Source organism: Leptosomus discolor, chromosome 5, assembly GCF_034619465.1.
Source record: "Leptosomus discolor isolate bLepDis1 chromosome 5, bLepDis1.hap2, whole genome shotgun sequence".
In the NCBI taxonomy this organism is placed as follows: Eukaryota; Metazoa; Chordata; class Aves; order Leptosomiformes; family Leptosomidae; genus Leptosomus; species Leptosomus discolor.
In genome coordinates this window covers 41,876,836-41,888,783 of record NC_141395.1, presented here as the reverse complement: position 1 = coordinate 41,888,783, position 11,948 = coordinate 41,876,836, and the positions used below count along the sequence as shown (strand labels likewise).

The 11,948-nt window shown below is 43.7% G+C and overlaps 1 protein-coding gene across 1 annotated transcript; it reads right to left on the bottom strand.

Annotated features, from left to right (window-relative positions):
* Positions 1 to 599: 599 nt before the first annotated feature.
* Positions 600 to 6,237, bottom strand: SPP2 (secreted phosphoprotein 2). Its single transcript, XM_086465939.1, has 6 exons — positions 6,189 to 6,237; positions 5,960 to 6,084; positions 4,464 to 4,586; positions 2,772 to 2,882; positions 1,070 to 1,124; positions 600 to 697 (listed from the first exon to the last, which is right to left on the bottom strand). The coding sequence occupies exons 1-6, from the start codon at positions 6,235 to 6,237 to the stop codon at positions 600 to 602; spliced, it is 561 nt and encodes a 186-aa protein (XP_086322065.1).
* Positions 6,238 to 11,948: the final 5,711 nt, after the last annotated feature.

The following is an 11,948-nucleotide window of genomic DNA, read 5'->3' as shown; positions in this document are numbered from 1 at the left end:
GATTAAAACAGCTTATCACCTTTACTGCTCAAATTGCATATGGATTTAATGAAATAATTTTTTAAAAGACCTGACCTAGCAGAATGACTGGGTTTTCCTTTCATACCTAGTTTCTAGGAGAGCAGGGTGTATGTCTCCTTCAGCACGTATAGGTTTATCACAGACAGGACATATAGGTTTATCACAGGACACTGGTGTTTGTGCGAATATATAGGATGGACCACTCAAGCGAAAGTTGTGAGCTGTGCAGCTGAGGTGTCTTCCTAGGAGCGAAGCAACAAGAGGAAAATAAAAAATGTCTTCTGCTGCCTTGACAACTGGTCAGACCCCTCTTCTGTGAGACCTCCTGTAGGCATCAGAGATTGCCACCCCACCAACATTCGTCAATGGTGTTGGTTGTGCTGTTTGTGTCACTGAATTTCTCCATGAGCAAGTCCTACATATGCCTAGACTAAAATGGATTTTAACATGCTTGTAGCCAAGAACCAATTCCCAAAAAGGTCCTTAATCCTGAGCAGTCACTTTCCCAACCTGCTGCAAAACCTGCAGACCTTAGGTGCATGAAAGCTACACTTTGAATTGTACTCACCCAAACCATATTATTCAATCTTGCCAGAGCTGAAATAGCTGGGTTTATGCCAGTCTCCATGGCCACTGCCTCTTCCTCTTGAAAGGAAGGCTTCAGGAGCAAATATATCTTTTTTTAAAAGAACATGGAGACATACATGAGTGTTATATGCTTTCAAACATGCGTTCAATCAGCATTCTACACAACATCAAGACAACCTCAAGGACACACATAAGTCCTGGCTACGAGAGCGCAAACCTGGCAATCCAGAAGATGCGTGCACAGCATATACAAACTGCCCTACTTTGCAGCCTAATGCCCTCACTGCTTCCTCAATGAGACACCCCTCTGAAAAGGAAAAAGCAGCTGGCCATGACCTGAGCAAACTGCTGGTCTTCCATATTTTCTTCTCCCTCACTAGATGACTTTCAGATGGTCCAAACAGATGATCCAAAAGACAAACATGTGCCAGGACAGTCCAGCAGGGCATAAACGGCTTACCTTCTCTGCGATGGCTGCCTTGCCTGTTAGGGTTCATTATCGGCATATGAATCATCTGCAAATTAAAGAAGTTTCTTTAAAAAGCTCATCTATCAAGAAGTTCACCTTTCCTTCATTCCCTCAGGTACTGTGTGATCACCAGAGTAATTCCAAACTTTATCATCAATTTCTCTGAAAACAAGATTGCTGCTGATACTATTGCAAAGCAGTAATGTTGCTAAGGAAGTCTGCAGATGCAGGTAGGCTCTCAGGTCAACATCTTTCATAGTTAATATTTTACCTGACCTTCCTGTAGCGCAGATACAGCCAGGAGAGCAGAGTCAGTCTGTTGCGGTCACACAGGGCACCTCTTCGACTTCTTTATCCCAAATTACTTTTTTAAAATCTCTCTATACTCTTCTTTTGTTTGTCTCTATCCAAGTAACATGATCCCAGCCTCAGCTGGTCACAGTTCCTTCTCCTATCCAAATGCCATCAGCACTATGGGACCCACACCAATACCATCTGCCACAGCTACACCACACCATCTCAGCCAGGCTGAGATCCCTTGAACTGAGTTACAGCTCTAGAGCAAGAGCTACAGTGCACTTGCTGCAGCCCTCTGCAGAAAGAAATACTTTACTTTTCATGTGCAATAATTCCCTTTGGCATTTATTTCTTATTAACATTGCAGGAAATATATTTGCCAGCAGGAATACTGGCAGCAGTACTGAATTTCAAGTGATGGTTAAAGAAGACTTGCAGGAAGACATCTGCTTGTAAAAGCAAGTGTTTCTACTGCGTGCCCCATTAAACAAGAGTTATGCTTAACACACAGAGGACAGACTGAACATCCGAGCCTACATTACATACTTCAGTACTTCACGTGCGGTCTTTCTACTCTGCAAATGAAGAATGCACCATGGTGCATTCACTAGCCAACTCTGAATAGAGATTCTGAGCAAAAAAAGTTACAAGCTAATTTGGCAATTAGAACCAAGAGAAGGTGACACGGAATCCTATTTGCTTCAAGTTATTCATTTAGTCACTTGCACTTCCAAAAAATAGAAGCTGTCCATATTCTCTGGCACCTTGCTTGTGAAACTAGCTTTGTTCCCTGCATATAATCCTATGCACAGCATCCACTGTAGATCTGTGTTGTAAGAGTAGGCATCCAGGGTTCAAGTGTCAGTTCATGGAAAAAGTGGACACTGGCATGATTCTAAAACACCTAGCAGGAATTTACAGGTTGGGTCAGCATTTAATCACATCTTAAAAACCAAATAAGAGCTCAAAAAGGGAACACAAATCTCAGTAGAGCAAATTCTTCAGCTATACTGTGACTACAGGCTCAGCTAAAAGACAGGTTTGGTAACAGAGCTAGAGTCACCAGTATTTGTTTCTAAGATGTGCCAATCACTGTTCTGTGGGCACACAATCTCTATGTCCAGGAAGAAAGTGTTGGAGCTGGTGGGTGGGCCAGGCTGCCGTAGAGATTCACACTCTCCCCAGGCATCCATCAAGCAAGGTCAAACCTCTCAGCTGATGGAAAGTGAAGCATTACAGGAGACAGCTGGATTTCAAACTACATTCAGTTTTCCGATCAAAACCTCAGACTGCAACAAGAGTTGCAGTTCACACATATACACTTGACCTCCTTAAAAGAGGACGAGCAGAATTTTTGCTCCCCCAGGCAGCAAAAATCCATTTTCCCTTTCCTTACCTCCTCGCTGCTCATAGATTCAGAGCTGGATAAGCCTCGATGGCACTGCACAATAACATTTGAGATCAGCTCACCGGACACTTCCACAACACTTCTGCAGAAAGCGGTTGGCTGTAACAGATCAAAACAGAGCAAATCTCGTAAAGCGGGCTACTGTGCAAACCCTCTCATGCGAGTTTCACTGTGGGGAGGGAACCTGTATGAGGATTTAAAAATCAAATTCCAAAAGGAAGCCAAGCAAGACTACACACCTAACAAATTATTTGAGCAGACTACGGCCAGACCGATACATTCTGGCAGCATATAACTACACACAAGTTATTGCTCCACTTGCTGATATGCAAGTTATTACATATTAGCTGTATGAAGTCTTGAGCCTGCTAGAGGCAAAAGAAAAGCTCCAAATCCTTTTCATGGCTCTGGCATCACCAAGCACAAACAGAAGAGCTGTGCAGGGCTATGCTGATGGCAGCTCCAGCTCTAGAAGTTAAACCTACCTTTAAAGAATTTGTCTCTACAATTTGACAGAAGCCCCGGAAAAACCTGCCACCTGCGTTTGGAAAACAGAGATCCTGACACTATCTTTCAAACCGTATTGCCCAAAAAAGAAAAGAAGAGAGATGGTGTCTGTTTAAATATAATGATAACTTTGCAGCAGCCAGCGCTTGTGTCTTTAAAGAAAATCTAGCAACAACCATCAATTCCATCTTGTCCTATCTACACACACACACAAGCTGCTTAGCTCAAGAGCAGCTATACTTGAAGAGGTTTACCCCCTTTTCGTGGCGTAAACTACCTCCTGAGGTAGTAGCATGACTTGTAAGCTATGAGGAAAGCCTTTGCACCACCTATTCACTGCCTTCCCAGAATCCCTACTCTTTCCTAAAGACTATGCCCAGGAAGGACAGGAAAGTTTGGCAGCCATTCACAGAGGAAAAAGAGGCAAGAAGAGCTCAGCTTGGAACACCGCAAAGAGAGATAATCTCTATGGAAGTCTGACACAGAGTATGACATCATTGCATACAGGGACTCAAGAGCTATTCTGCATGCTTTGTACGATTTGTGCAAGCGGTTAGGACACAACCGCTCAGAAGCTTGTAATGGGAGCCATGTTTTGGCAAAAATAACTGTGTACAGAGAAGTCCAGATTCAAAAATTATGTATTTACACCAAAGCTGGTCATCTAACAAACAGAGCAGAGCAAGAGCTATACTGGTGTGTTTGTTCTGGGCTGAAAAGGGAGTTGAAAATCTGAAAAAGATTAGCACAGAGCGGGAATCTGCACTATATAGGAAGATAAGTCATTATATGGTGCCTAGATGCATGATAGACAAAACAGGTCAAACATCCATTTTTCTACCCTCTTATCTTAGAAAAAAAAGCCATACCTCCCTTCCAGGATTTGGTCCCAAAGCATGCAGACACTTTCACTACATACTGCTCCTAGACATGTACCCTCTTTTCAGCTCACACCAGTTCCTGTATTCCCCACTGACCAGGCAGACAAGTTTCCCGGCACTGACCCTTCACTAACACCCAATCCATGCTGCAGGTTGTATTTGTCTGGGTTTGTTTTTGTTTTCAGAAAGCCAGTCACTCTTCATTCTTCAACACCAACGGTGTTTCAACATGTCCTGAGAACATCCTGCACAGAGGGAGCAGGGGGGTCACATTTACACCAGAGGCACTCACCACAAAAGGCCCAATTTTGAAGTCGCATGTGAACGGGTCTCTCCCTGAAGCTTTTGGGCACACAGTTTCACGAATGCTGAACCGCAGCTCTAGTCTGTAGGCATCGCTGTTCCACATGTCAACCTGGCAGAAGGAAGGTCAATGCAACATGAAATTAGTGCCTGTCATTCTTCTATGCCCACTACATGGCAACCTTTCTTCTTTGTCAAGCGGAAGCAAGACATAATGGCATTATGGGTCAGTGCCCATTTTAGAGCAGATTACTGTGTGCGAGAAAGGCTGTTTTATTGTGCTCAGGAGTTACTGTCTTAGGCACATTTGGTAACAGCAACACAGGACAGCTTTCCACAGGGGCTTTACTTGAAACCCCACTGCCATTTCAGGATCCTCCTACTTCTCAGAGTCAGTTGTGGGGGACTACAGCTGTAAGGTAGATAAACATAGCATTACCCCTGTGTGCTACCCCCTCTTCTGTGGGAACCAGGGTGCTAACACCTCTGCTTTGGATATCTAGACTGCTGGAAAGTCTATTGCAAATACACGACTCGAAAAGCAAATCACACGACTGCAAGCAATTGAATTAACACAGTTTATAGAGTCGCTCCTTGTCAGCTCAAGTGCTTCAATGGGCAGCACGCATGCAACACTGCAAGCTTCAGAGAGTTCAGTTGCTTTTGTTGACACATTAGGATTTTCTTTTCTTTCTCACAGTCTAATCAATGTTTTAGCTTAAGATGGGAGACTCAAAACACCACCCCACCCCACCCCCCAAAAAACAAACAACAAATCCCCACTACTTTCAAGTACTTCTTTTTTTTCCCTCCAAACTAGATCAATCGAAGAGTCATCTTGTCATTCATTCTTGCAGAAGGCTTGATACATGCCATCTACAGAAACAGAATGGTTCCAAGATCTTCAGGAACATGGATGTGCTAACTTTAAATTAAGAAGCTTTAATACCTTAACTCTGGGTATCCAATATAATTCTTAGCAATGCAAATTAAAACAGATAGGGCTTTCCTGCCTGCATTTAGACACTAGCAGATCTAAACCAGAATTGGTGGGTAGAGACAGATGATAAATACACGTTAGAGAAAGAATCCTGAATGTGTTTGTGGTGGCATTTAATCAGCAGCACAGACATTCAGCTGAGACCTTCCAATGAAACAAGTTACTTTATGCTCAAAGCAAAGCAGTTAGCTGGAGGCATTTAAAACAACCAGTTTTGAACAAAATCTTACAAGACATCCCTCAAAGTTTTCTATTCTAGGGGTGGAAAATTTGAACTCCTAAAGTGTTTTTAATTACAAACCAACATACAAACAATATGCAGGTTCCTAAAGCCATAACTTCAGATAATGCCCCAAACACACCCTCTTCCAAGCAGCTTCAGAAATCTCCAACTAAATCTGGGTTTCTAGGCTTGGGTGAAAAAAAGTTTTCCATCACAGCAAAGCCTATTTCAGGTAAAGGATCTCCATCGTCTGCACACTTACTCTCAAGACATGGCTCCTGACAACACCATACAGGTTTGTCCCCCATGACCGAGAATTGATCCTTGCAATGGAAGCATTGAGAGCCTCTTCTGTGACAGGGACTTCATAGTCGTACACCGGGAACCCTGAGACAGAGGCACAATTCCATTAGAAGTTCAGTGTGGTCTTGTACTTTTCCTCCCACAACCAGCGCAAGAAAGATGACATGCTTCCATTCTGAGCAACTTACCTGAACACAAGAAAACGCTCAGTGTGAGGACAAAAATCAAGATCCTCATAGTGACTTTCAAATCCTCTGGTTCTTTCCTTTTCCCTTTCTAAGCAAGGGTTTCCAGTGCATATTCCTCTGTCTTTATATAAATGTAGCCTTGATCCTACACCTCTGACCTTCCTGTGTCCAAGCTCTGCTACAAACATTGCACTTTAAACAGAATTGATCTGAGAGTAAATATTTGCTGTCAGCTTTTCTCCATTTAGCAGTAGTTCTCTGATAAGAGATGGGCTGCAGTGCCTTTTTCCCACTAAAAAGGACACTGAATTCCTGCTATCTCTGTAGCCAAAGGCAGAATCTAGTTATTTTGTTCACTTTTAGCCATTTTTTTCATGCAGTGAGTCAACTCTTTCCTTAGCACCAGACCCAGCACCTTTGTGTCTCAGCAGAAACTAGAAGCACTTACAAGCTCGTGTTTCCCAAGGAGACAATTCCCTAGCAGGGAACGGGAATCCACTCATGCGAACCTGTCTAACACCACCACCCTGAAGGCCAAAGCATCCAACAGAAGCCTCCTAGGCACACAGCAGACCTTTGGGACACCCCAGGTCTATTTGCCATGGAAGCTCCTGGGGCCACTGCTATTCAGCACGTGAATAACAGAAGAGCTCCCACATTGCTCTGATTCTTGCCAAGCCCAGCTAACCAAACAAGCGAGTGGCTATGGACATTTGGTTTCCCCTGACAGATCCCTCTGATGCTCAGGCTTCAGTTTCAGCACAGCAATTAATGGGCTTTTTGAGAAATTACAACCTGACTTCAGTACTGAAAATACCATAAGGAATTACAGGGACAAGCTAGACACACCACCTCAGCACTTTGCTAACTGGAGTCACTTGCTAGTCTTGGTGTCCAGATACAGGCAACATATCTTATCACTCTACCACAACTACCCTACAACAGAGCCACTGAAATGCTTCTAGTAAGGTTCAGAGATGCACCTGGGTTTTAAGTCCATGGGAGCTGGGAAGGAAACTGCTACCTTCAAACAAGTTCACCCATTGCTGACTGTTCACAAGGCAGAGATGTGTCTAACCATGTTCATTTTGAGGATCCTGTGTATGAAATTCCTCTGTTAACCTTTTAATCACATTTCCACTTGAATTATGTGGTGCCAGGTCATTTTAAGAACTTCCAAATGACAAGCACTCAAGGAAAGACATAGGAGCATGTAAAGCACCAGGGCTCAGATTTAATAAGGAAGAGGATAAAGTGGCTTCAGGTTATAAGGTTGTCAGATTACAGGATGGCAGTTGATCACAAGGTTGCACACTGATTCCTCAGGCGACAGATGGAGTCTGGTAAGCATCACCCACACTGCAAGTACTCTAAGGCAAAGAGCCATAAAGGCAACACACTTATAAGACACAACAGAAACAACTGCCCAGGTGTGGGCCTTGATGGTCACTAGATTCATTCCCTGTTGTTGCTGCAAGATACTAGAAAAGGAACCTGTTAAGCCATAGTACACCCCGGGAAAGAGTTTGCGTGCCAATTGGTAGAGCTGCACATGAGCATAGAGACTGTGCTAGGAATGAGCCATGCCTGGGTGGGATGAGCAGGAACAGGAACCTTGCCAGGGTCACATTACGGGCTGGTGCCATATCATGTGTGTGCCATCTCATCCAAGCACTGCTCAAAGAGGTGGGCGTGGGTGCGTATTCAAAAAAAGGGGTGGGCATTTTCTACCAGCCAGCTTGGATTTCAGCTTTAGGAACATGCTCAAAAACGCCGATTGAAACTTTGCCCAGTCAAAAGCCAGAACCTCTCCTGTACATCCATTCTCCTTGTCCACTGCAGCTGAAGACACTCTCTCTCAGCTCTTGGATATGCTCATCTGTAGCAGAGTGTGCCCTTCCTGCTTCCCAGTTAACTGCTGTCTGAGCCACAGAGAGGCCAGTAATATTCTTCTGTGGTTACAGCCATGCCAGAGCACCACAATGCAAAGGATTTAAACCGAGCTGGAGATTATTAAGAACAGAGAGTCTGTTGCACTATGCCCAACTTTTCTGCAACCAGAGCCAAGACCACCGCTCCCTCAGAGCAAGGAGGAAACCTTCTGATACACTGTTTGACCTGCTGTGGGGGGTTGTCTGTAATCAATCATGCTGCTGCTGCGGTAATGAAACACAAGAAACAAGACCGCTCAAACCACTTGAACAGAAAGAACTTGGTGTTTGGAGTACCAAGGTCCTTATTGCTCTCCAGCACTCTTCACCACCAGCTTGCTGCAGTAGTTTGGATAGCATTTAGCTTTCAACTTCATCCCTAGAAAAGGAACCATCTGCCTCTTGTATGCTAGGACCAGTTAATATTCCACCAGAACCTGAATATGTGAAACTGCTTCCTAACTGCTGAGCCACAGCATTATAGCCAGTCCAGCAGTAATCGCAGGGTTTAAAGATTTTTCTTTTAGAGTAGCTACTAGGAAATGCTGCCAGCAGGATTGGAGTAATGCTAAGTGGTGCTTGAAAATAAAATTGTTTAATGAAATGAAAGTTCCTCTGCAGAGCTCTGGCTTTGCTTTGCAGCATCCAGAGAATGGAGATGTTTGCTATTCCACCTCTCTGAATCCTGAAGTCTGTAATGAACTTGGTAAATATTTCTCCTATCTCTCCACAAATGCATTATAAACTTTAGTATATTCATGTTAACAGCAAAATTGGTTTCATCCACTGTCCATATCAGAGGCGCATTTGGGTTGAGGGTGCTCAATCCAAACAGAGACAGGAGCTGGGGAAGAGGTCAAAACTGGGGATGGGCAGGATGGGAATGGGAGGAAGCAAGGGTCTGTGGACAAAACAGCCTCAGGCACATGCTGGCAGGAGGAAAGGAAAGTCTGAGCAGAGCGCTGCATTGTCCCCACTCACAGGCAGTGCATTCCCATGGGTACCACCTGCCAGGTGCAAGCAACAAGAGAAGGATGGGTTATTTTCCTTTGGGGCAGGGGTTTGGAATAAAAGCATACTTGGGAAACCTCTGCTTTCTGTAGATTTAAGCAGTGGAATCAATTCTACATTTTCAGACTTAAAGTGCCCAGAGTTCTGTGTTTCTGAGGAGATCTGAGGTTTTCACCACATGGTCTTTGCACTAGAGACTGTAACTGAAGCATCACGTTAGGAAATGCCAATAAATTTTTGAAGAGAAACTGGAATTCAACCTGAAATTCAATACTTTGCAGAAGGCCTTGGAGGTCAAATTCCTGAACCCAAGAGACTCTTCAGGTATTGACATATTCAAAACAGAAAGCTGTTGTTTCATCTACGCTAAGGAAACAACAGGCATGGCCACCCAGACCAAGGACAACATGCTCTTGAAAGAGCAAAGCATCCTTTCCTTCCTCTAGGAACCAGCTGCTGGCATTTGCCGATAAGGACTCTGCCACGAATTACTAGGTACTACAAGCCCTTGTGGTGAGCGGTGCTGTGGCACATTGAGAACCGATGAAAGGCAAGGCCTTTGCCTCAAACCAAAAAAAAGGGCAGAACAAAATGGAGTAGGTGCGAAAAATGAGACAATAAATGTTTCTGACGTGTTGCCTGCTGCCGCCTTCCACATCCCCAGGAATTATGCAGGCTTTCACGGGAAGATGACCCAGACACCACACAGCACTGGGAAGAAGCCACAGCTTTTCTCTGCACCTTTATGAAGGATTCTGGTTGCAGCAGTAGCAATGGAGCTCACAACATTTCTGATCAGGATAACTTTTCTTTTTTCCCCAGTTAATCAGACTGAAGAAGTTTGAAAAGACATCCAGAGAGAGCTTGCAGAGCAGACAGAAAAAGCATATGGACACATATATATATATATATATATATATATATATATTAGAAAAGACAAGTGTTATACTTAAACCTCCAGGAATACAAACCTTCTTGAAACTTGAGAGGGGGTGAGATGGAGAAAGACTCTTCACAATTTAAGAACTAAACTTTGGCTCTACTACCAACAAGTTCTAGATGCCAAGCACCTTGGGGCAGAGGGAAGGGGTTGTATCCAATTTAATCTACACAGCACACAGATATGCACTATTTAAGAAAAGAGGAAATTAAAGAGCTTCTGTTAGGTAAGTATTTTCAGACCACTTTCACTCCCAGCAATCAAGTCAGCTCTGTTCCCAGACAACCAGGAGAACAATAAGTTCTCTTTGTGAGTGAAATTTTGATAATTACGAGATGCGTTTTCATTTAAAATGTAAGTTGTCCAGCATCATCACATGCCTGTACACTGAAAACAGTCTAAAGAGAATCCCACAGACTGAGGAGCTATTCCTGATCCCTCGTTTCCTGGACATTCAAATGACACATGAAAGTTAATTATGTCCCTTCAGATAAAAGAAAACCTGATTAAATTCAAAGCAGAATGTTCTTGCCTGCCCCCCCCCTCCCCCCCCCGAGCTCTTGCAGAATAACATTGGCAAAACCAAAAGGCTCGCTAAAAGTTCTTCTCCATGGGTAACTTCTTCATCACACACACAGAAGACTGTTGCGTTGACATCAGCTGACAGAGGTAGGAGAAAGGCTTCTAGATTTTGCTCAGACTAACAGAGGCTTTGAGACCTGATGTGTAGTTCATAGACACCAACAGAGACTCAGCTTTAATTCCTCTCAGATCACGTCTGTGTCTCCCTTGAAAAGCTAGCACTCAATCTTACAGCCAGTGCAGACACTGCCCACAGGCTGCTGAACACTTGCCAACCCTTGACCGTTTGGGATGGAGAACAAGCCCTTTGTTCTTCCAATTTCTCTAATTGCTCTCACACTGTCATAAGATGGTACCTTCTGCCATGCTGGCATTTCTCAGCCCTGCATAGAACTTTTAGCTGTAAAGCCCTTGAAGATTTGGTGGTTAAAATGACAGTGAAGACAGGTGAATATAGGGACACCTCAGCTTCCCACACTCACAGTTTTAAGGACGAAACCAGATACATTTCATAAGTCTGGAGTTTATGCCATGGCCATTTCATACTCTGCAAGGTTGGTTGTTGCTCACTGAGTGAGCTCTCTTGTTCTACGTCAAGACTGAAAACCATTGGAACTGATGTCTTAACAGTAATTTTATAAAGATTAAAGGAAACATTTCCGTAAGAGTGCAGAGGCAGTGCCTAACCCTTTTGCACCGTATTTCTGAGGCACACCATACATGCTGGTCTGATGAATGCAACCTAAGCCTACACAGTTTCTACTGCTGTTGCCGGAAGTGGACTTTGAGAGTGAAGCAACAGAAAGCACACATTACAGCAAACAAAACCTCAATAACACACACTGGATGACTATTCCAAAACATCACAGGCTGCAGCAAAATCTCAGAGGTCTCACTTCATTGCTTTGAGCCTTTGAAACTTTAAATATTTGTTTCCTGTGCCTGCTAGGTCAGCAGCAATAGCTTTTATGGGGTCACTGGCACAACTTTGTAGCTGATGCAAGGCAAACATTACCTCCAGACCCAAATATCATTACCTGAAAAGCCAAAAAGCTATGTCTCTTTTTAATTTGGGGGCTTTTTTTAAGTTCTGCTGACTGTACTGATAATTTTCAACGTTTTCTCCCTACCCCTAGGGCACATTCTCAGATAGTTCTGCTGTTACATCCTTTTGCATTCTTAGTGAAAGTTACTTGCAACAACCAATCAAACCAAGCCCTGGTAAAACTGGAAATCCTAAGTGAAACCAGGCAAAACATTTACCTCCCACTTCTGAAGCCACCCACTGTCAAGTGC

Bases quoted from the DNA above. Each gene is read 5' to 3' on its own strand.
- SPP2 (XM_086465939.1), bottom strand. From the start codon at position 6,237: ATGAGGATCTTGATTTTTGTCCTCACACTGAGCGTTTTCTTGTGTTCA. The intron at 6,085-6,188 runs GTAAGTTGCTCA...CCTCTGTCTCAG, and splicing joins GAGCGTTTTCTTGTGTTCAG to GGTTCCCGGTGTACGACTAT. The intron at 698-1,069 runs GTAAGCCGTTTA...TTTTAAAAAAAG, and splicing joins AGGCAGCCATCGCAGAGAAG to ATATATTTGCTCCTGAAGCC.